The following is a 23,070-nucleotide window of genomic DNA, read 5'->3' on the forward strand; positions in this document are numbered from 1 at the left end:
CTTGAGACAGGGTTTTACTATATAGCCAAAGCTTATTTCAACTCATGGGCCTCCTGTCTCAGCTTCTGGGTACCAGAATTACAGGCATGTGCCTCCACATCAGGGTCCTTCCTTCAGTGTTTTGGAGGCAATCATATGGTTGGCTTTTGGTTGCTTTTAAAACCCACTCATGACTCTTTCTGTAGAGTTTAATCTATGTGTATTCAAAGTAGTTTTAAATTTCCTATTGTTTTATAAATTCCTTGTTCTTTTTCTCCTATCTTGTCTTCTTCGGTCGTTAGATATTTTCTATTGTGGTATGCTTTTAATCCTTTCTTTTTAACTGTTATATATTTCTTTATGGTTACCTTGAATAAAATACCTTATTCTTTTTTTCTTTTTTATTGTAATTAATAGAAGGGTTACATTATATTCACCAGATAGAAGGTGCATTACTTCACAAACATTGATAACTTTCTCATGACATGGTACCCATTTCCTTCCCCCCTACCGCCCCCCCACTCATCTTGATTTCCCCCTTCCCTATTCAATTTCAAATAACCAATTAAGCACATATAAAATATATCAGATAACAAGGTGAAATATTGTAACAATATGAGATAACCAAGGGATAGCAAAAGAGATGAGAGATAACATAGTACATTAAGGACAACAATCACTCATTATATGGCTTTTGTTTCCTTCTCCTGGTGTCATACTATTTGGCCTTATGTCTCTAGATTTTGTTCTATTGTAAATCTCTGCTAGGAGAGCCCAAGGTTTCTACTGATTATGACAAATGAGGAGACTATTGGGCCTATGTTCCTTTGAGTCTGCCTTATTTCACTTAATATGATAAAATACCTTATTCTTATACAATGCTATGCACCTGCTGATTCTGCCTTTCTACTGCTGATTCTGCTTTTTACTATGCTCTTGTTCTCCCAGCAACAACCAACTCTCCTGCCTTAATCACTTCAGAGCCAGATTTGAGACAAGGAGGGATATCCCCCCTGCCCCAGAGCTGACTGAACTTGTTCCAACTTTCCCAGCCATCCTGCTTTGTTTTTTTTTTTCTCCTTCCATCAGAAACTACCATGATAGCTTTTTGGAGTAATAAAGGCATTGACATGTGGGCAGACGCTGGAATGAATGGTCAGGTTGGGGATGTGTGAAGGTTGAGTGTAGAAGAAGGATTACCTGTGGAGAAGCAGATTCATTTCCAGGAAGACAGTTATTATAAGACCAATATAAGCAATCCTTGGTTGGCTGGTGAGGCTGGCAGTCTATATTATCTGCTGTATACATTTGAAATCACTACTGTCAAACCTTTAATAATAAAATGTAACAGGAGTCATTTTGAAAAGGAAAAGTCTGAATTTATTCTGTTTTCTCAGCAGTTCAATTTACAGTGTAGCATTAAGCTTAGGGAACAGCTTTGGATAATGTTGAATTTTTAAGATGTCTTTGCATCCAACACAAAGGTCATTGTTAGTACTGTTGTTATTTTGCTGATACATGTTAGTGAGTTTGTTTCCTCATTGAGAATATCAGTAAAGTGAATGACCTTCTGTGAATTTTCAGTACTGGCCAGGTTGTTTGTGCTGTTTCTAGGTAAGGGAACATGAGGTACTGATGGAACATGTTGTGTAAGGGAAAAACACAATAGCCAAACTCACTTGCAGAGGTGGCCTGATAATATCATATTGTATATCCTCTTCCCACTGACTATTTTACTTAGATTTGAAGTACATATTTCAAACATTGTTGAAAGGAGAAAAGGCATCATCTCTAAATATTTCAGGAGAGGATTTAAGCGAAACATAAAGAATACAGTTCTGACTATGAATCCTTAGTGGAACTTACAGAGAAGTGATAAATGCTTAGCTTAGATGACTCTTAAAGGAACTTCTTTCAAAGGATGGAAAGAATTCTGCTGCCCTGGCTAACATCTACGGTGCATGAGTGAATAATCTCAATGAAGAAAATAGAAGGCTTAGAAATCATTATTTTTAAATAGCTAAGTTCCTGCTTGACTAGGGTCTAGAACTCTCAGAAATCCTAGAAGGAATGATGCTTAGATCAACACCAGGGCAAGAGCAAGTAACAGAACAGGAATAGCAAGAAACCTGAGTACATTTGAAAACAAACAAGGCTTCCAAACACCTCGAACAACTCGAGTGTTCATGGGTTTCAATGTCCGGTCCCACTGCGTCAGGATGGCATGTCTGGCTCCTGGCCACTTTCCTGGGCCCACTAGCCGGAACTGATAGGGGCTGCAAGGGCCAAAGAAAACTTCTAAGGCCAATTTAGGATCTGTGAGAAACAGCCAAGGAATGTTGGGCTTCGCCCCAATAAAGGTGGCTAGCTCATCCATGTACATAATGTAGTCTGTCTGTATGGTCTCAGTTTTGCCAAACCTAGAGGTAGGAGAAGAAACACCATCCTGAGATCAAATTTTGTTCAGGATCAACACACCTCGCTTATTTCAATCAATGAAGACCAGTTTCAATATCTGAGGAGAGTGACGAGAATGTCATTCTATGTTTGGCCTGTACTCTGAGTTGTTATCAAAGAACTTTCTTATTGATCTTATTTGGAATTGCTACTACACTTCAGGGGAATTGATAGAACATGTGTTTTGTTTTTTTTTTAAATCTCTGTTAAGGGATAAATCATCTCTTGCTCAAGTCATGGCCATTGGGCTAATCAATGGGAGAGCTAGAGTCCAGTTTTCTAGATTTCTTGTCCTGTCACGTTCATTATTGGCACCTGTTCAAAGTAGTATCTGTATCTCAAGTTTCTGGGACCAGAGAATAGAAATTCCACATTTCCGTGGTCCTCACTCCTTTGCTGACCAGTCATTTCTGGATCTCCTGTGATGTATTTGCAGGAGACATGGAGGGGTAAAGGTACTCTTTGTCATTCTTAGCAGGGAACAGACCTTCAGGCAGTATCAGGTATGAACATTTCTTGAGTGGGTGGATGTGACTTCTAGCTGTCACCCTAGTGAACTCATTTGGCCCAGTTTTACATGAAAATGGAACCAGTTCTTCACAAGTTCTGATTTCTCTATGTTAATCATAGATTTCCACCACAAGGGTACTCTTACCATTTGAGTTTCTTCCCCATTTTCTCATCAATATCATCCATCATATCTTTCACAGAAGGCAGAGTACAAGTTCCTGGAAAAGACGGATGACCAGGAAAATAGTTCAGTATATTTGGGATATTAATATCCTCCCATTTTTCTTTCAATTACATTAATATTTTCAACTTTTATAACTATCAGGAAAATCAACATTGAGCAAATTAACAAGTGATTATTTTGAGACCGATGTACAATTCCACTTTTAATCTTCACAAAACTGATAATTATCACACTTATAAAAAACCAATTTTATGTAAAATACCTTTGTCCTGTGTTCTTAAACCAGTTACCAGAAGTTTAGTCATGTTTTAAAGAAATTTATCTAGTAAGTCATAACAAAATAAAAGTGAATTGGCAAGGTATTTTTGAAGATTTGAGAAAATGGGAGAAAGAATTTTGCTTTGCCACGGAAAAGAATTTTGGGCAGATAAAATCTAGGATTTATGAAGCCCCATGTTTCCCTGTGGAGAGCCAATAGTTCTTGACTATGGTTGAGGCAAAGGATTGTTGAACGTCATCAAGGACAGAAAAAAATCTGGTATGTAAGGTATGATTTGTGGCTTTCATCAGGATTCAAGGTAGGTTTACTGAGATTTCTGAAACACAGACCCAAATAAAGTTTATGTGCCCAGAGATACTTCAAATTTATGATAATTTCTTTGGCATTCCCTTGGCATCATTTTGAATAAGATTAGAACTTAGAGCCAAAGAACGATTGCTCAAGTCCCATAATGACTTCTATCGTTCCCTGATTCCTGGAATCCTTACAAATAGGGTCACTGAATAGCTTTTGTAGGTGAGGCGTAGTTCCAGATCCTGGAACCTATCTTATCCTTGGGCAGGAAAACAGTTTGAGAAGAAAGAGATGGTTGACAACAGTCTGTGGGTTTCTTGTACTAGTTCCCTCAGTCCTTGTGCTCTGTTTTCCCCAAACTAGGTTGTTTGCTTTACATTCCATATCTCCTAGGACTGAAACTGCCTTATATGTTAATTATTATAAATTGCCTCGTTTCCTTTTCCAGAGCTGACAGCACTTGTTCTTATAGACAGTGAGTATCACATCCTTTCTGAAATTTTAATCTCCCTGGGCCCAAAGCCTAAGTGGAACCTGAGTGGAATCTCCTGAGATCACCTTCCTGGCTGTGGCCTCTCTGGACCATCCTCCCCTCTGAGGTAGCTGCACATCTTTGCCTGGAGGAAGAAAAGGAGATTCAGGGAGACCACTGAGTAGGACCATACTGATTTCGTGGATGGCTGTCTAGTGCCCAGGAAACACACTGGTTCTGTGCTCCTTCATAAAATCAAGAGTTTGGCATTGGAAGCCTTAGATATGGCTTCAAAAGGAATCAGACCTCTAAAGACCCTCTTATGAGAAGTTTTATAACTTAAGGTTCAACTAAACTTAGCATCTGTAGTTTTTCTTTAATGACCCTATCTTATGATCCATATCTGTCCACAATTCACCATTACGTTTAAACTGAGTGAATCTGATCTCAGTGCCATTGTTGGAAGATGCTGCTTTTCTTATCTCATCCCAAGCAAATATAGTGTTCCCTTCCCTTTTTAAAATGTAAGAAGCCTATATCTTGTATAGCAGAGACTGACCATTGACTACACCCAATACTTCCCATCCTGACTGTCCTTAGCTAATATATGGCAGGGAAGAAACTTGTCCCAGAAAAACCATTATATTCCCAGGAAGCCTATTTGCAGTTTCTATGGGTATCTGTAGTTGGTATGCAATCAGCATTCTCGCTTGAAATACTTCACCTTTTCAACTTTCCAACCATGTAATTCTGCTCAGTTTTGTGATCACAATTTGACAAAATTGTCTTACAGGTAAGATTGAAATGTCTTGTGTTCTGTAGTTTAATGAATTATCTTGGGCAACTGTTAGCTCTAAGGAATTATAACTGACAAAAAAGTGACAAAACTCCCCTAATAAGATTTTACTATTGCATATGACAATCAGCGTGACTTATTGTAGATTGCTTATAAAATATGCCACCAAAGAATAGAGTTACAGGTCCTCAAAACTGGATGAGTCCCTTGTAAGCAGGATTATTGCTTTCACCAGGGCTCATAGGCATTCTCACTAGTATCCATTGGTGAGCTTCTTTGTCTACCTACCTTTTATTACTTGTGCTGCCCAGCGAGCCTGGAGGTCAGTTGTCGGGATGGCAGCCCCCAGAGACTGAACAAGGCCAACCACAGCCATAGTTGACTTCTCTAGTTGAGGTGGGAAGATGCCTTTAAACAAGGTAACCTCATTGTTTCTGCTCTTGATGATGGACTCATCAAGAAAGGGGTAGGCATTACTATACCCTGTAGCAAAGATGACACAGTCAATGGCCTCAAACACAGTCCCATCTTCAAATATAGCCGAAGTCTCTGTGAACTCCTTCACATTAGGCTTTATAGACACAGTACCACATAGGATGCGGGCTGGGAGCTCATCATTGAACACTGGCTCTTTCCTCAGGGTTCTGTGTGGACAATAGTGAGACATATATATGCGAAGATAATTAGGGAAGGAAAAAGCGAGCCATGGAATATTACCAATCTAGATGAAAAAAAAACCACATTTGATATGTGGCAGCATGGTGAACATAATTTATCCTTTCTCTGTTTTCTCTAACTTTTCCTCTTTCCTTTCATTGGGCTCCTTCCAAATTTCATAATATACACTCATATCTAGTCCCTTATTAGAGCCTATCTCTGGAAAAATCCTAACATGAGAAAATTCTGTAGTTGAGTAATTTTTTTCTTGGTTATCCTGTACCAATGAGTCTCTTGATTCTCGGGACCCTATTTTTTCTCCTACTTAATCAGATCATAGTGAAATCTTGACAATATGAAGAATTTTGTATTCCCCAGCCTACATTGAGTGTAGAATGTGCACTGCTTTTCTTAATAAAGTAGACTCCAAATTGGCCATTGTAATATGATAAACCTAAATAGGAGGAAGAAAGTGAAAAGTGGGAGGCTCCATCTGGGCTAGCAGAGGGATGAGGTATGAGGAAAGGAACTACATTCAAGCCAGAACATTCTATTAGGTCTACCTTCAAGCACCATCCAGAATCTGTCCACTTCTTTTTCTTAAAATTTTATTTTTAAGTAGTTGTACAAACGAGTTGCCACTCAACAAAATAGCATATGAATATAATGAATCTTGGTCAATGTTCCATCATTCTCTCTCATCCTTCCCAACCTCACCCTTTTCCTCAATTTCCTTAATTTTGTAGAATATGCATCCGATTTTCTAACTGCATTTCCCCACTCCTTCCTCTGATGGTTTATTGCTAATGATCTGAACCCAAACATCTAACCTCTGTCATCCAGAATTCTGACAATACTTTTCTAAATTTTCTTTTTTGCCAGTCCTGGGCTTGAGCTCAGGTTCTATGCACTGTCCTTGGACTTTCTCAAGGCTTGAGCTCTACCATTTGAGCTGCAGCACCACTTCTGGTTTTTTTCTATGTATGTGGTGCCAAGGAATCGAACCTGGGTCTTCATGCATACTAGGCAAGCACTCCACCACTAGGCCAAACTCCTGGCCCTAACAATACCTTTTTAAAATTCATGTTGTTGTTGTTTTTTTAAATTTCTACTCATTCCTTGGGTCCCTGCACTCATTGACAACAGGACAACCACAGCAGCTTAGAGTGACCACCAGTGTTAACTTAGATCTTGTCATGTACATGTCCAGATGCCTGTCGCTTCTTATTGCTTCTAGAGTAGAAGCAAAATTCCTGACAGTGTTCACCAGGTCTAACCCTGCCTGACTGTTTTTATGTCTCTGACATATCTGTTTTCTCCCTGGCTGCTTCCCTTATGTCTTTTCTCCAGAATGAGAGCCCATCCCTGCTTGCCCATTACACTAGTGATTGCCCTGGAGAAGGTGATGCTTTCCCTCTATCCTTTGGGGATCCTTCCTTAGTTCCCCTCATGGCTTGTTTCCTCATCTTCCTCAGGCCTTGACTTAAAGATCTTCTTCCTCAGACCCACTTGAAGACTGTTGAAAACTTTCCAGATAATATCACACCTTTCCTGTCCTGTCTCCTCCATCGCACACCACATCGTATGCTCTTCTGCCTTTTTAAATAGCCTGTTGCCTGCTATTTAGAATGTAGGTTCCATGAGGAGAGGATTTCTGCTTCTTTTCTTTATTGCTCTGCCTACAAGACCTAGCATAGAATGAATGATACAATTAATGTTTGCTAAGTTAACGATTTCATTCTGATGGAAAAAGTGGACATCTTTAACTTATATCAAAGTCATTTCTTATGGGATGGGCCTGGGGTAGAGGCAGACCTAGGAGAAAGTGAGAAGGAAACTGAAGATTACAAGGCCTGTGGCAGTGGTTGTTCAGCAAGAGAGATTAGTGAGGAGATGATGAGAGTGTAGTAAGGAGAAAGTGCTCTTGCTCTGTGTATCTCAACCTGGCCATTGATGGGAGGAAGCAGAATAAGTGCCTAAAGAACTAGGGGCTCTGGAATTCCCAGGTCGTGATTTGCTTTGAATGTAACTTCTCCTTCCTGGATGTGGGACTTTGGTAAAGTTACTAACTACATTGAACGTCAATTTTCTTATCTCTAAAACAGGTGTATTAATTGAGCCCCCTTCATAATTGTGAGCAAAAAAGTGAGAAAGCAGTTGTCAGATTCTTAGTAGAAACAATATAGAGATAGCTGGATAGGACACTGAGATGTGTTAAGTGCTTAAAACAGGTTTGCTACTACTGAGCTGGATAGGACACTAAGATGTGTTAAGTGCTTAAAACAGGTTTGCTACTACTGCTCTTATGTGTCTAATTGCTAAGGTGTTTTATAATTTCCAGCTCTGCAAACCTAATTGCTGAGGTATTTTATGACTTACTAGTTCCACAAATTGAGAGGACATGTGGAAATCACTTCTAATGTTTGTAGTTCTTTATCCTTTGATACACGAGCAGTGATTGCTACACAAATATTTCCATTTGCTTTCGACTTGCAACATACAGCAAAGGTTATTGGCATGGACATGAGAATCAGCAGGGGTAGCATGTTGAACTTACCCATTTAAAGGCATCAAACCATAGTTCTCATGTTTATATCGTGCATTCATCTGCCTTATGTACCACCAGTCAGAGATGGCTGTCGGTAAGTTGTTCTTGAGAAAAGTTTGAAATCGAGTGATAAACAACATGTCCCAAGGAAAGCCGTCATCCCAGACCCGGCTCATCACCCAAGATCCACTTCGGGAGCTGATGATGACCTTCAAAAAACACCAATTCAACCATGAAAGGAGCAGCTGGAATCTGTTCCTCATGGGGCTCACACCTTTAGGAATGGATTTATTGCCCCAGCTCTTGGGAGTGTTGCCATTGTTAGGTCAATGGGAGAGAAGAGAAGAAGAAAGGGAAGAAGAAGCATGGTTAAACATAGTCATACTATTCAATGTCCATATGTGAAAATGGAATCAGGAAATTTGAGATGTGCGGAGTGGAGGCAGATGGAGAGAAAATGATAGAAGAGTTGACATTGGCATGTTGAAGAATCCTTTTGTATAACTACATAAAAAGTGAATTAAGAAAAGGCAAATAACCTTCAAAAGAAAAGTTGTTGGGGCTGAAGGGATGAGCCTGTCTCAAAGTCTTAGGCAGTTTTCTGTGTTCCTATTATATACTCATTGGTCAGACTTATGTTTCACATGGAATAATTCCAAAGGACTTTGCAGTGTAAGGCGAAAGAAAGCTTCCTTGTCTTCTTGTAGATCAGTGATGCTGAGAGGACTCTCAGGCAGACTTTCTAAGCTCTAACCTCCAGGAATCAATTACCCTATTCTTCTACAACAGGAAAAATATTATATTTAAATCATCTCCAGTACAGATGACTGACCACTGAATTCTAGTTATATTTCCTTTAGTATTTATCATTTACTATAGCTATCTGTAAAGAATAAACTGTGATTTCCAAGTATTTAATTTAAAATACTTGTCACCATATTAAATGAAGGCAAGACATTTAGACTTAGAAAACCATGGGTTCCTATCCGGGTGTCTGCTCATGTGCCTTAGGAAGATCCTGTAAGCTCTCAAATATCATTTCCTCACATTTGTGTGAGAAGTCCATGAGAATGTGCACAACGTGGCTAACCCTGCCGAGTACAAAGCATACATTCAATAAATGTTCATTCCTTTCTTCTTTTGTTATGTCATATCCATAAAGTATATAGTTTTTCAGTTTCTTTTTGTTTTCTTTTTAAAAACAATTTTAAAAGAATTCTTATAAGGGAAACTAGATAAATAAGAAAGGATGAAGTACCAATTAATTAACCTCAAAGTCTTGTACACTAGTATTTCTTGCTTCTAATAGATCACATGTACAAATAAAAATCTAATGTTTTCATCATACTCTTACTTGGTACAAGAAGTATTTAAGTGAGTTTTCTTTCTTTACAGGGAATCTAAATTCTTTAGCCTGTGACCAAAGACCTTAAAAAATTTTGCAAGCTTGGGGCCGGGAGTTTGGCCTAGTGGTAGAGTGCTTGCCTTGCATGCACCAAGACCTAAATTTGATTTCTTTGTACCACATACATAGAAAAAAGCCGGAAGTGGTGCTGAGGCACAAGTGATAGAGCTCTAGCCTTGAGAAAGTCCAAGGACAGTACTCAGGCCCTGAGTTCAAGCCCAGGACTGGCAAAAAAAAATTGTAAGCTAAAATCAGTCTTTCTTTCCTGTCTCAGTTTCTGTAGCTACTCTGTCTGATTTTGTAATCAGAAATATCTGAATTTCAGTTCTCCAACATTTCTCTTCATCAAATGTTAATTTCCTGTCCCATTTTCAATAAAAACAGTTGGCATTTCAGGCCCACAGTTATCTTTTCTATTGAATGAGCATAATAAAATGAATTGCCTTCTTCCCATCTTTGAAGGAGCTTATTTCTACAGACATACATACATTAATGAATTTTGAAAATTGTTCTGAAGAACATGAAAATTCAGCAAGATTATCAAATGTATAGTACTGATTCATATCTTTATGCTTCAATGATATCATTTTCCCTTCCATAGGCAGCTTGGGCTGCTTTATGATTCATATTTATCTTTTAAAGACTGGCTCAGCCTCACCTTCGTCAGGCTTCAGGTATAGTCATTCGGACATTTAGTGTCTGAATCTCTCTCATTTATCCTTTGTTTCAATAATAGCTCAAATACTGCTGTGGTACATTACCTTAACTCTTGAGGGTGTATTTAAATATGCATCAATATCTAAATGTCCTAGGTAAATCTTACTACTTCCTGAGAGACTATGCAGTTTCTTTAATGTGCCTTTGTGCTATCAAGTACAGTATCTTGACAGATTAGTAGGAATATATTTTCATACCATTTGTCCTATTATCTCCTTTTTTTGCCTTGCATGTAATATCATAGTGTAAACTTGGACATACATTGGAGGGGTGCCCAGAATACCTAGTGGGGTGACCTGTGTTGGGGACATATGGCATCAATAGGCATAGCATTTGAATAAAATTCCTGTATTTGGGCTTCTGAGCAGTCAGCCTCCAAAAAAAGTCTTCTAAAGAGTCTAGACCTTTGTTCAAACTCATGCTGTAAAGCACATGCACCACCTCTCTATCCATCTAAACTCTAGCCACTCTTTCTAAATCCACTGAGTTGCAACCAAAGGGCCTTCTCTTGGTTTCTTCAGGCACTAGGCTTCCGACTTTAAGACCTTCTGTCTAGGGCCCGGGAGTTTGGCCTAGCGGTTAAAGTGCTTGCCTAGCATGCACAAAGACCCGGGTTCGATTCCTCAGTATCCCACATACACAACCAAGCCGGAAGTGGCAGAGACGAGACTGCAACAAGCGACGGAGAGCGAAAGCAAGCAAGCAAGCGGAGCCCAACCGAGTGGTGGCCGGAGCGTGCGGGAGCGAGCCGGGCCAGAGCGAGCGGGGCCGGAGCGAGCGGGGCCAGAGCAAGCCAGGAGCAGGTCTGGGCCGGAGCGAGCGGGGCCAGGAGCAAGCTGGAGCGAGCCGGGCGGAAGCGAGCAGGGCCAGAGCGAGAAGGGGCCGGAGCGAGCAGAGCCAGGAGCAAGAGAGCTGGCCGGGCCGGAGCGAGCGGGCCAAAAAAAAAAAAAAAAAAAAGACCTTCTGTCTAGAGACCTCTCCTTATACTATGCCTTTCTCAACTTCTAGTTCTCAACTTACATGCCATCAGCTCCAAAGGTTCCTTCCACTTTTCCAGTGTCAAGTCACTGCTATTACCCACATGCTTTCAACAAGTAGTCATAGAATGGATGCCTGCATAAATGAGTTACTATGTGGATCTGCATCCATACTGCTTAATCAAGTTCAAGTATTTAACCTCTCTAACAAAGGAGGTTCCATTTTAATCTGTTTTACAGGTGAATAGCCTGAGACTCAGAGGGAATAAAAACTTGGCTGGAGACACTCAAAATCAAAATCACAATCTTTGAATGTCCACAGAAGACAAGCATCGCTTGTCACTGATGCCCATGCATAGTATGCTATTAAAATCCTCTCCTGTTAATATAAGTTATATGCAATGCCACTTAGTTACCCCATTCTACTCCACTGATACCTTTCCAGTGAAAATATCTTTTTATCACCTTAAGTCTGTATATGAGGATAGAGGATACAGTACCTGTTCAGCTGTGTGGCTGAGTTCTGTTGCAATGTCACAGCCCGAGTTCCCCAGGCCAATCACCAGGACTCGCTTCCCCTTCCATACTCCTGGTTCCTTATAGTCCCTGCTGTGGAAGCATTCACCTTTGAAACGTTTTAGTCCTGAATGAAAAGTAGGATATGTATGAGCCAGTTTGATTTCCATTAAAACAACAACAACTAAGTTTTAGAGATGGGCTTGTGGCTGACAGAATCACACAAATAATAAAATTAACATTTAAAATACATTAGCTATGATAGAAATGTATTTGAATGTATATCTTCATACTTAAAAAAAGACATTGCCATGAGTTGGTATGGTCCAACTACACCCTCAAAAGGACATGTTCTTGAAGCTTGGTCCCCAGCAAGTGTGTGTGTGTGTGTGTGTATGTGTGTGTCTTTAAGAGTAGGGACTAGAGGAAGGTAATGTGATCAATGCTAATCTAGTAGAGTGAGTTTTGTTCCTGAGAGAAGGGTCCATAAGAGGGGGGGGGGCTTGAATTCTGAACTCTCCTGGATTCCTATCTCATCATTCTCCCCCTTCTGTCCATGACTGGTATCCTTTCCATGTTTTCTACCAGGTTGAGATACAGCCAGGGTGTACTGAGAAAAGCCAATACTATGCTGGCTGGATCTTCCAGCTCCCTATAATTGCAAACCAAATAAACCACTTTACTTTATAATCTACCCAGGCATGGCAATTCTGTTATAAAAACATCGAAGGGACTAATTCAGATATCATCAGTATATTCATTTTTGTCTCACAGCAGCCTAAATTGCAGCCATACCTGGAAAGTACTCCTTTGGTAGGTTAGGGTAGACATGATGCCCAGAACAAATCATTACAGCATCAAAGACAGATGATTCCTTCTTGCCCTCTTTTTCAGTGATTACATCCCATTGACCAGTAATTGAGAAATCAGTATGTTTATTGATTTTGGTTACAAGTGTCTAAGAGAAATACAGAAAGAAATCCTTCCTTTATAGGCTCATGGGTCAATTTGGCATAAGAAAAAATTCATTAGTGAGGTACATTTTTTACTTGTTCACAGTTCCCTTTGAATAACTAAAAGCATTAATTTACATATTATATTATAACATATAATTATATGTAATAATGTACATCATAGGCTAGATGATATATAACATAATATGCTGTAATATAATTATATGATATGGCATATATAATGAATATTATATTAGAATACAATTACATTCTCTACATCTTGGATTAGAGGAGCCACACTTAAAAATGTGAGCACATAAGAATGGGACACTGGAAAAAAATTAGGAATAGTAAAACAGACATGGTCCTCCTTATTGTTATGCCCAAGCTGGTGTGTTGATGGCACCTTACCTCAAATTGTATGTATTTCAGAAGGTTTTTCTCTGTGGCAAATGCAGTTATATATTCTTGGAGCTTCCTGTTGTGCATGAAGTTGGGGAAATCATCAGGATATGGGAAGTCAGGAAAACACATCATCTCTTTGGAAGAGTTGGTGAAGACTGATTGGTAAATGCTCGCTCTTCCCTCTTCTGCATGGTCCTGGGGGTGCACAGTTTTGGATAGAAGAACACTTGTGACTGAGGACATCTATTCTGTTCAGAACCAGAATCAAGTAGTACACTGATTGAGCTGGCCTTCATGCACATGTTAAGAGCATGTGGCAATAGATTTATTTCACTCCAATAATTGATGCTTCCCAGAGTAGTTTATCAAGGGGATTTGTAAGATAAGAGAATGTGCTTTTTTTTCTAAAAGTAACAACTTTCTGTTTTTGCAGTACTGGAAATTGAATGAGGGCCTCTTGATTATGCGCTATCAGTTGACTTTTACCCCTAGCCCTTTAGTTCTTAGTTTGTCATTCAGACAGGATCTCCCATAGCTGAGATTACAGTTGTGTAATACTGTGCCTGGTCTAGTAAAGAATTTCTTTATGTCGTTTCCAGAAATATGCCACGAGGACTCTTTTATCCCCTTAAACAGTAAAATACATACAGTTCAACTTTTCATGATTTCAAAGTATCATTTGGAAAACATTACTGGTTAGTTTATGAAAGCAAACAAATGAGAGATGGCTGCCAACTACTTATATGATTTGCAAATGTGTCACTATTAAAACTTAATTTAAGCTTAAAATTAGGCTTAGAATTTCTATCAGAACAATGAAGACCAATACAGCAGTAATACTCACTAGATACTACATGGAAAATGAACTGGATATCTTGTGGGATGGAAAGACTGGGAGAGCACCACAGAAGGGAGACATGGTTGAAAAAGAATTGTAGTCATTACTCATGATCTGATTCATATAACTAACCCCCTGCATAACAATTCTGCAATTAGAATAAAGATTAAAAGTAATACAACTATTTTGAACCAAACACATTTCATTTGTAGGCATTGCTACATTTTGAACTTTTATGTAGCTACCAAAATTTCAACTTCTAGAAAGGTATGGCTATGTATGGCTCTAAGAAGGTATGGAATTATTTTACAGGAGATAGTAAGTAGCTAGAAGAAAAAAAGAGAAAACTGAAGAAAGAGTGATTGCCTGTAAGAAGATCAGGACACTGTGTGTGGTTCTCAAATTTAGCTCCCCTCTGGAGGAAGCAGAGGTACTTTAAAAGCAGGCACTTAGCTTCCACTCTCAGAATATTTTAATTAGTTGATAAAGAACTTTGCATGCTTTTCAAACAATTCTAATGTCCAACCAAGTTTGAGAGTCACAGGGTAGAGCAAAATAAATAGAAGAAGCTAGTGACTAACAAAGTACAGTCACTATGCAAAAGCATGTCTTAAGATACATTTGTTAAGACTGTGAGCTCTTGGGGCCAGGAGTTTGGCCTAGTGGTTAAAGTGCTTGCCTAGCATGCATGAAGACCCGGGTTCGATTCCTTGGTACCACATATATAGAAAAAAAAAGCCGGAAGTGGTGCTGAGGCTCAAGTGGTAGAGCTCTAGCCTTGAGAAAGTCCAAGGACAGTGCTCAGGCCCTGAGCTCAAGCCCAGGACTGGCAAAAAAAAAAAAAAAGACTGTGAGCTCTTTAGTGATGGTGAGGTGATAGAGGATGGCAATCTCAGTTGAAGAGAAGGCTGAGGTAGGGGCATGATACTTTGAGCCACCTTGAGCTATGTAACAAGTTCAAGGCCATCCTAAATGATGAGGCAAGATTGCTTAAAAAAGTAAATTAAAAAGAAAGCTGTTGAGAAGAATACAAGGTATCAGAGGAACCAAAATGCTGTTGGGAAAGGATGACATTGGTGAAAAGGGCTTGTGCAGACACATTGACATGCTGAATGGAAACTCTTCTTTCAAACATTTAAACGTAAGAAAAACAAACAAAAAGGCTTCAAAGGGAAAAATAAAGATCACAATAAAGAAGATGAATCTTGTTAGAGCTTTCTCAAATCACCAAGTTCCTTCATGACAAGACCACTTGTCTGGGTGAAAGTATCTTTCTTAATTCATCAGCAGTCCATTGAATTGTCTAGATTTTAACCTAATGTTTCATGATGAAAGACCAAACTGTGGGATCTCTATTGCTAAATTTGCAGTGGCAAGTTCTGGCCACTAGAAGAGTCCAATTTGTGCTTATGATACTCGAAGCTGTCAGAGTCCTCAGCATACACGTTTTTTAGTGTAACATTGGGATAGTTTGGTTATAACCAAAGCCTCCGTGGTTGTAACTCAATCATGACAAGACAGTAAGGGGAACTTAGCTTCTTTCTTTCTTTCTTTCTTTCTTTCTTTCTTTCTTTCTTTCTTTCTTTCTTCCTTCCTTCCTTCCTTCCTTCCTTCCTTCCTTTCTTCCTTTCTTTCTTACTTCTTTCTGTGGGTCATGGGGCTTGAACTCGGCCTGGGCACTGTCCCTGAGCCCTTCAGCTCAAGGCTACCGCCCCACCTTTGAGCCAAGCCCTACTTGCTGTTTTCTAGAGATTAATTGGAGATAAGAGTCTCAGGTCCTTTTGTGCCTGGGCTGGCTTTGAACCTTGATCCTCAGATCTCAGCCTCTTAAGAAGCTAGGACTGCAGGCGTGAGCCACTGTGCCCAGCTGAGCTTCTTTCTTTGTCTAGAAATAAGTGGGAATCTGAAGTAGACCATGTGTCTTCTGCTGCACACAGATGTGTGTGTGTTGCTCCTCTCCGGGGCAGCAACACGGGAACGGCCTAGCCTCCATTTTGTGTGTACTTCAGAAGTGGAGCTGAAGGCACTTGGAGTTTTTAGTGAGTGCAGGAAGTGTGGCAGAAATGTTATCACTACAGGAGAGAGGAAACATGAACAAATTGATACAGATGGAGCATCTCAATTGAAAACTTCAAATCCAACCTTTTTGAGCCCCAGCATAAAACAAGGAGAAATTCTATAACTGGCCCCATATCCTGGGTCTAATGCAGGTATGAAACAGAAATGTAGTTTATGTTTAGACTTGGATTCATCACGAAGGAATCTTCTTATGTGAATGCAAGTAGTCCAAAATCTGAAATGCTCTGGCTCTACATGTTTCACATAATTACTCAACTTGTAGATAGAAACATCCAGAGAAAGCAAAAAAAAATGTGGATATAAACATCCAGAGAAAGCAAGAAAAAGCCTTTGTTCATAAAATTTCTTGCCCAAGTCTGTGATTTACTAGTTTATTGTTTATATTGCTGCTTTGAAAGGAAGACATTGGGTCTCTATTTTCACTTAGTCGTAAAGCACTTTAATCTGTGATCAAAAGAAGGAAAAGTCCTTCTCTTTCAACCAGGGTTGAAGCAAGCACTAGAGGGACACAAGGAAATTTTGTAGGAAATAACTGCAAAACATAAAGTAATTTCACCCTCAGTTTGTTACACTTAAACAATGTTTAGATCTCATTGAAAGCAAAGGGGAGTTGAAAGAATGTGGAAACTGAAGGTAATGTAGTTTTCTAACACAATCATATGCTGTTAATACTAAGTGTGTTGCTGTAGACTCCTAGTTCTGTTTGAGAAACACTGATCTTCCCAATTATCTTGTGTGAACTATAATCTTCCTTTGCTGGTGACACAGGCAAGAAACTGGGAATAAGCAAGAATGTTAATTTCTTGTGGTGGCTATACTAAGTTGTTCCTGCAAAAACAGAGATTTGTTCTCCCTCACTTGTAGGAGATAGCTATTGGAAATCAGAATCACTGGTCCCTAAAGAAGCATTCACTTCCAGAGTCTCTGTGGGGAGAATACATTTCTTGCCTCTCCAGCTTTCAATGGATGCCAGCTTTTTTTTTTTTTTAAAGATATTGTTGGTATTCTTTGACTTGTGGTTCATTCATCCATCTTCAAAGTCAAAGCACAGCATCTTCAGTTCTCTTTTGTGCTGGTACAATCATCACATCATTTCTTTTCTCTTTTAAATCTCCCTCTGCTTCCTTCTTATAAAGGGTTATGGCATGGACAAACTGAATAATTCAAGATAGTGGCTCCATATCAGGATTTTAAGTTGAATAATTTCTAATGATATCTTTTGTTTCCTGCAAGGCAGCTCATACAATTTCCAAGGACTGAGAAATGATTAATGGATACACACATGCATGTCTGCTTGGCAGTGTCCTCATTTTGGTTTTAGATTTGTGTTTATATGTTAGCACTAGGGCTTGAACTTGGGGCTTTGTACTCTCATAGGTTACTCTCTATTACTTGTCACTCATTTGACTTTTTGTTGGTTAATTGGTGATGAAGTCGTGAAGACTTGCTTGGGATAGCTTCAAACCATGATTCTCTAGTAGCTAGGAGTACAGGTGTGAGCCACCACTTCTGATGATCCTTATTATAAATACTTAGTGACAAAAATAACATCAGACAACTATAAAGCTTCAGGAGGGTGCCTTATTCTTGAGTCCTCTTGCACCTCTTGAGAATTATGCACTGTTGTAAGATCAAGCCAATACCTGAAAGTTTCAATGAGATTTTTTAGCACTATTTTATTGCGGAAATCTATGTGTTCCTGTGGGAGTAATCTGATACAACTATATAGCATATAGTGATCAAATCAAAATAGTGAAAATGTTCATCTTCTTAAAGATTTTTCAAATATGTTTGATTTATACATAATGATACATAATACACAATAATCGTACTTGTTGGAGGGTATAGAGTGATATTTTAAATTTCAAGACATACTTATAAATAAAGATAATGACTCCTGCATCCCCTTATAATCACTTTGTGGTTAATATTTTGAATGTAATGTATATTAAGTTATTCTAGAACACTAGAACTTACTACTCTGGATTAATTGTATTTGAGTTCCTACTATCTAACCTACTCTTATGCTGTCCTTCCTATCACCCACTTTCCAAGAATAGTATTCTTTTTCAAGGTTGAATGAATGATATTCTATCATAAATATATGTGTTGACTATTTCAATTTCTCCCTTTAAGACAGTATTTCATTACTTTAACCTTTTTCTAATTGGATAATTTTCTTTACTGAGTCTTTTAAATTCTTAACATATTATGGATGCAAATCCCTTGTCAGGTGAATAGTTCATGGTTTTTATTTCCTATTCTATAAACTACCTCTGTACTCTGTAGATTTCCTTTGCACAGCAGATTAGTTTCACATAATCCCATTTGTCTTTTTGGTTTTAGTTCCTGTGCTTTGTAGAAAAACAACAACACTTTGCCTGTGCTTAAAGTATTTCCCTAATACTTTCTTTTAGTTCTTTGAACTGGTCTTCTATAAATCTTAGTTATACCGTTGATCTATTTTGCATTTATTTCTGTATGGGGTGAAAAGGATAGGGGTCAAGTTCAATCTTCTGCATGTAAATATCCAGTTTTCCCAAGAAAACCAAGAAGCAATGGTTCTCTCAGGGACTAACCAGGTGACTGAAATAAACTATGAAAATAATCTTGCAATAGCTATAAAACTACAGCCAAGCCCACTGCTGCTGGCTCACATCTGTAATCCTAGCTACTCTGGAGGCTGAGATTTACTATCTAACCTACTCTTATACTTTCCTTCCTATTATCCACTTTTCAAGTCTCTAGTAATTGCTATTACAGACCCAGCTGATTTTTTAAATAGCCATATCTGAAAGAGAATATTCAGAATTTGTCTTTTTGTGTCTGACTATACTTCATTTAACATAATAGCCTCCAATCTAGTCCAGTCTATTTTGCTACCAGTGATTGAATAGTATTCTTTTTCAAGACTATGATTCACAGCTCAGGTTATTGTATCTCCAATTAACTACCAAAAAGTCAAAAACGGAAGTGCAGTTCAAGTGGTAGAGCATCAACCTTGAGTGAAAAAGTAAGGGATTATCTGGTGAATATAACTGGAACCCTTCTATTAATTACAATAAAAAAATAAGGGGAAAAAAGGTAAGGGATAGACCTAGTCCCTGACTTCATGTTCTAGTAGTTGCAAACAAACAACAAAATCAAGCCAAAACATACCTTAGGAATAAATTTAGTTAAGGAACTGAAGGACTACTACCGTGGGTATTATCAGACTCCATTAAAAGAAATCTAAGACTCCAAAACTTGAGGCCTCTCAAGTTCACAGATGGGAGGAATTACTATTAATAGGTGCACTCTGCATTAAATAACAATAGCATTCATTATAATACTAGAAAATAAATTCTAAAATTCATGTGGAAACACCAAAGACTCTTACATAGCCTCAGCAAAAATATGCTACAAACTAAAGTAGTCAAAATTGTATGGTACAGATCAAATAGAATAGAATATGGAGTATCCAGAAATAACTGTATGTGCTTTAGTCACCCGAATGACAAAAGTGCAAAATAAAATAAACCCACAACCAAATAAAACTATCTGAAACTTAAAACATTTAGTCTGAATCAGTAAAAGGACATTGTCAAAGTCATGGTTTTGAGTGAGTAACCCTTTACTTTATTCCTAAACAATGGATTTTCTTTGCAAGCAGCTCTTGTTAATGATTCCCACCCCACCCTCCGCAGGTACATTTTGTATACACACTGAGGTTTTTCGAAGCCAGCTTGTGGTCTCATTGAGGTCTAACTTGTAGGGAGGTTGTTTTCCAGGCTGCTCCTCATGTTTTTACAGGGTGGATTTCAAAACAACTCGGGGTCCTGGAGCGTGGCCTAGTGACAGCGTGCTTGCCTAGCAGGCGTGAAGTTCTGGGCTCAATTCCCAGAACCACATACACAGAAAAAGCCGGAAGCTCAAGTGGCAGAGGGCTAGCCTTGAGTAAAAAGTATCCAAGGACAGTACCCAGGTCCTGAGTTCAAGCCCCAGGACTGGCCAAAACAAGCAAACAAACAAACTACTGCTCAGGGTCACTTGACAGAGAGGCAGATGAGGAAGCTGTGCTCAGGTAGCCTTCTGCTCCCCACGCCTCCCTCCCTTTCCTGTGGGTCACGATGATGCCCTACTCACGGAGAACTTCCACAGGCCCCCCACGTCACTGCTCCTCTCGAAGCAGGTGGGCTCCAGCCCTTCCTCCAGACAGCTCCTGATGGAGGCCAGGCCACTGACCCCGGCTCCCACGATGGCCACGCGCTTGCCCATGGTGGCCTGTGCAAAGGTTCGGAGAGTGTTTCAAATCAGTATTGCCCACACGAATTGATTTGATATTGATTTTTTTGTTGTTGTTAAATAAGATTTTACACTAGCCAGAAGCGGTGGCTCACATCTATAATCCTAGCTACTCAGGAGACTGAGATCTGAGGATGAAGGTTCAAAGCCAGCCCGGGCACAAAAGGACCTGAGACTCTTATCTCCAATTAACATCTAGAAAACGGGGGTGGGAGGTGGGGCTTGGCTCAAGGAGTAGGGCGGTAGCCTTGAGCTGAAGAGATCAGGGACGGTGCCCAGGCCGAGTTCAAACCCCAAGACCCCTCACCCCCCCCATAAGATTTTACATTTGCACCCAAGAAAAATGATTTGAAATTACCTGTTGCATGCTGCTAATATGTAAAGAGAATATTTCCTCCCCCCATGGAACTTTTTTTTCACTTAGCCCTCCAAGAGATTCACAGGTGACATACACACCACCCACATACACACATGTGCATGTTTGAGTATACCAATGTAAATGTGTCTATTTAAATAGTGGCTCCTCCAGTCTGTTTGAGGACTGGATTCAGAACCAAAATCTGAAGATGCTTAAGTTCCCATTATGAAATAGCCTCATATTTGCATCTACTCCAGGCATATCTACCTTTCTGTTTTTAATGCTTTCTGATGGAACTGGAGTTTGAACTCGGGACCTTGTACTTGTTATGTAAGCACTGTAGCACGTGAATCATGCCCTAGCCCTTTGTGTCCTTTTGTTAGCTTTTCATGCATGGTCTTGTGTTTTTGCTGAGTGCTAGGCTTAGACTACGATCCTTTTCACTCTCATCTCCTGCCTACCAGTGATTGTAAGTGTGTGCTATCAATCGGCATGTGTATGGAAATAGAATTTCAACCATGGGCTGGCCTCAAACCATGATCCTTATATCTGCCTCCTGTGTAGCTGGGATTATAGGCACGTGTCTCCTACATTCTCGCCTTCCTCTGTACTTTAAATCATCTCTTCATTACTTCTAGTACCTAACACAATGTAAATGGTATGTAAATAGTCATTCACCACATTACTTAGGCATTAAAGACAACAAAAATGTGTGAATCCAATGCAAATTCAACGCTTTTGTATGTCTTATTACATTTTCCACTCATGGTTGGTTGAATTTCTTGGAGGAATCAACAGATTCTGAGCGTCACCTTTTCTCTCCCCCACCCCTTACACAAACATACATGCATATATATATGCATATATTTGTTCTATTTGACATAAGATTATGAATGTTTCTATTGCATTATACTAGGTAGTTATTTCCTTTCTTATGTTAGTAGAAGCAAAACCATTATGTTGAAAAAATTTTCCCATTTCCTAATCTTTTCTGAGATTGTCTTTAGCACTATTACTACTTCTCTCTTTTTTTGATAGAGTCACAAGGCAATGCGAGAAAGAGAGATTGAGACAGACAGAAAAAGAGAGCTTGAAAGAGGGAGAGAAGGGAGACAGATGGAGAGAGATACAGACAAGGAAAGACATATACTGAGAATCATTATCTAGGAATAGTTCCTAAATTACATGTTATTCTCATTCCAGCCACCTTACTATGAAAAGTACCACATACTGTTCTAGACTTATCATCTGACCTCTTCTTTCCTCTTAGCTTATGAGATACCACTCTTGATTTTAATCCTACCTTTTCTTCACCTTTCTTTATTCACCTTTCTTTATTCTGTGTTTCCAGGTTGAATCTTGTTGGAAGTTTGAATGAGAAAATACTCTACTGAATCCACATTCAAAAGGATTATTGCCAAAAGGGAGGAGCTGTTCTTAAAGAGGTAATCATTTCTGGGCCTCTAAGAAGAGAGCACACCCCCATGCTCCCTGGAATTTGGGCCTCTTATGTTCTCCCAGTTCCTCTTTCCCTATTGGTCATAATGAACATAGTCTACTGTCACATTCCTGGACCCTCTGCTGAGAGCCAGATAGTTTCTGTAGGTGACATTGTAGTTCAGCTCTATTCCATGGTGCTTTCCTCATTCCTACTTCTTTTGTTGGTGTCACATAGTACTTTCCAAATATTTCACAAAATTAGGTCCTTATCTGAAACAGTCCAGCAGCGAAGGTTACTCTTCCTTGCTTTGTGAAAGTCATTTGAGATACAAAACAAAAACAACAACAGCAGGAACAAGAACAAACCTCTGACCAGAGTTGACAACAGGTTTATGTATGCATTAGAAGAGTCACAATGTTCAAGTGACTTGTTGCTTAGGCTGTTGCAGGTCTTCTGTGGGGGGGTGAGGGATAGGGATGGGGATCTGGCTTAAAATATCCAAAATAAATGTTTGCAATTGTGTTTTAAAGGAATTTCATAGGATAAGATTTCCAAAGAAGTATTCTTCTTGCTAATTCACCTTACATTCCAGATGGAGTTCCTTCTAGTGCATAAATGCGATGGTTACAATCCTGTTTGCTCAGAAATAAAGGGCTAGGATTACTTTTCAGTTGCTTGTAAGAATGGCAGAAGATGGACTTACCATTTATTTCTGAAAATTGCTCTATTTATAAACAATCTCAAATGCTTCAACAATGACCTATAATAATCACAACATAAGAAGATGTGGGGAAAAAGAACTCCTGTCCACTGCTGGTGGGAATGTAAATAGTCTAGCCACTATAAAATACTAAAGAGATGAGCGGCAGGAAGATGGCAGAGTAGACAGGGAACCACTGAAGCTCTCTCTGATCAAGCAG

General features: G+C 39.2%; 1 protein-coding gene across 1 annotated transcript; it reads right to left on the bottom strand.

The window, feature by feature from the left end:
- Nucleotides 1-695: 695 nt before the first annotated feature.
- Nucleotides 696-22,115, bottom strand: Fmo3 (flavin containing dimethylaniline monoxygenase 3). The gene is made up of 9 exons (XM_090340464.1): nt 22,013-22,115; nt 20,193-20,330; nt 13,157-13,345; nt 12,588-12,750; nt 11,777-11,919; nt 8,187-8,386; nt 5,261-5,616; nt 3,092-3,164; nt 696-2,399 (listed from the first exon to the last, which is right to left on the bottom strand). The coding sequence occupies exons 2-9, from the start codon at nt 20,322-20,324 to the stop codon at nt 2,057-2,059; spliced, it is 1,599 nt and encodes a 532-aa protein (XP_090196590.1). The 5' UTR covers nt 20,325-20,330; nt 22,013-22,115; the 3' UTR covers nt 696-2,056.
- Nucleotides 22,116-23,070: the final 955 nt, after the last annotated feature.

This window comes from Megascapheus bottae, chromosome 10, assembly GCF_031878675.1.
Source record: "Megascapheus bottae isolate mThoBot1 chromosome 10, mThoBot2.hap1, whole genome shotgun sequence".
NCBI classification, from domain to species: domain Eukaryota; kingdom Metazoa; phylum Chordata; class Mammalia; order Rodentia; family Geomyidae; genus Megascapheus; species Megascapheus bottae.

What these genes read in the sequence shown, in the direction of transcription:
- Fmo3 (XM_090340464.1), bottom strand. Translation starts at nt 20,324, where the DNA reads ATGGGCAAGCGCGTGGCCATCGTGGGAGCCGGGGTCAGTGGCCTGGCC. An exon ending in TCAGCCACACAGCTGAACAG is followed by an intron (nt 8,387 to 11,776) that starts GTACTGTATCCT and finishes TGTTTTTTGAAG; the next exon opens with GTCATCATCAGCTCCCGAAG. An exon ending in ATGGGGAAGAAACTCAAATG is followed by an intron (nt 2,400 to 3,091) that starts GTAAGAGTACCC and finishes TCCTACCTCTAG; the next exon opens with GTTTGGCAAAACTGAGACCA.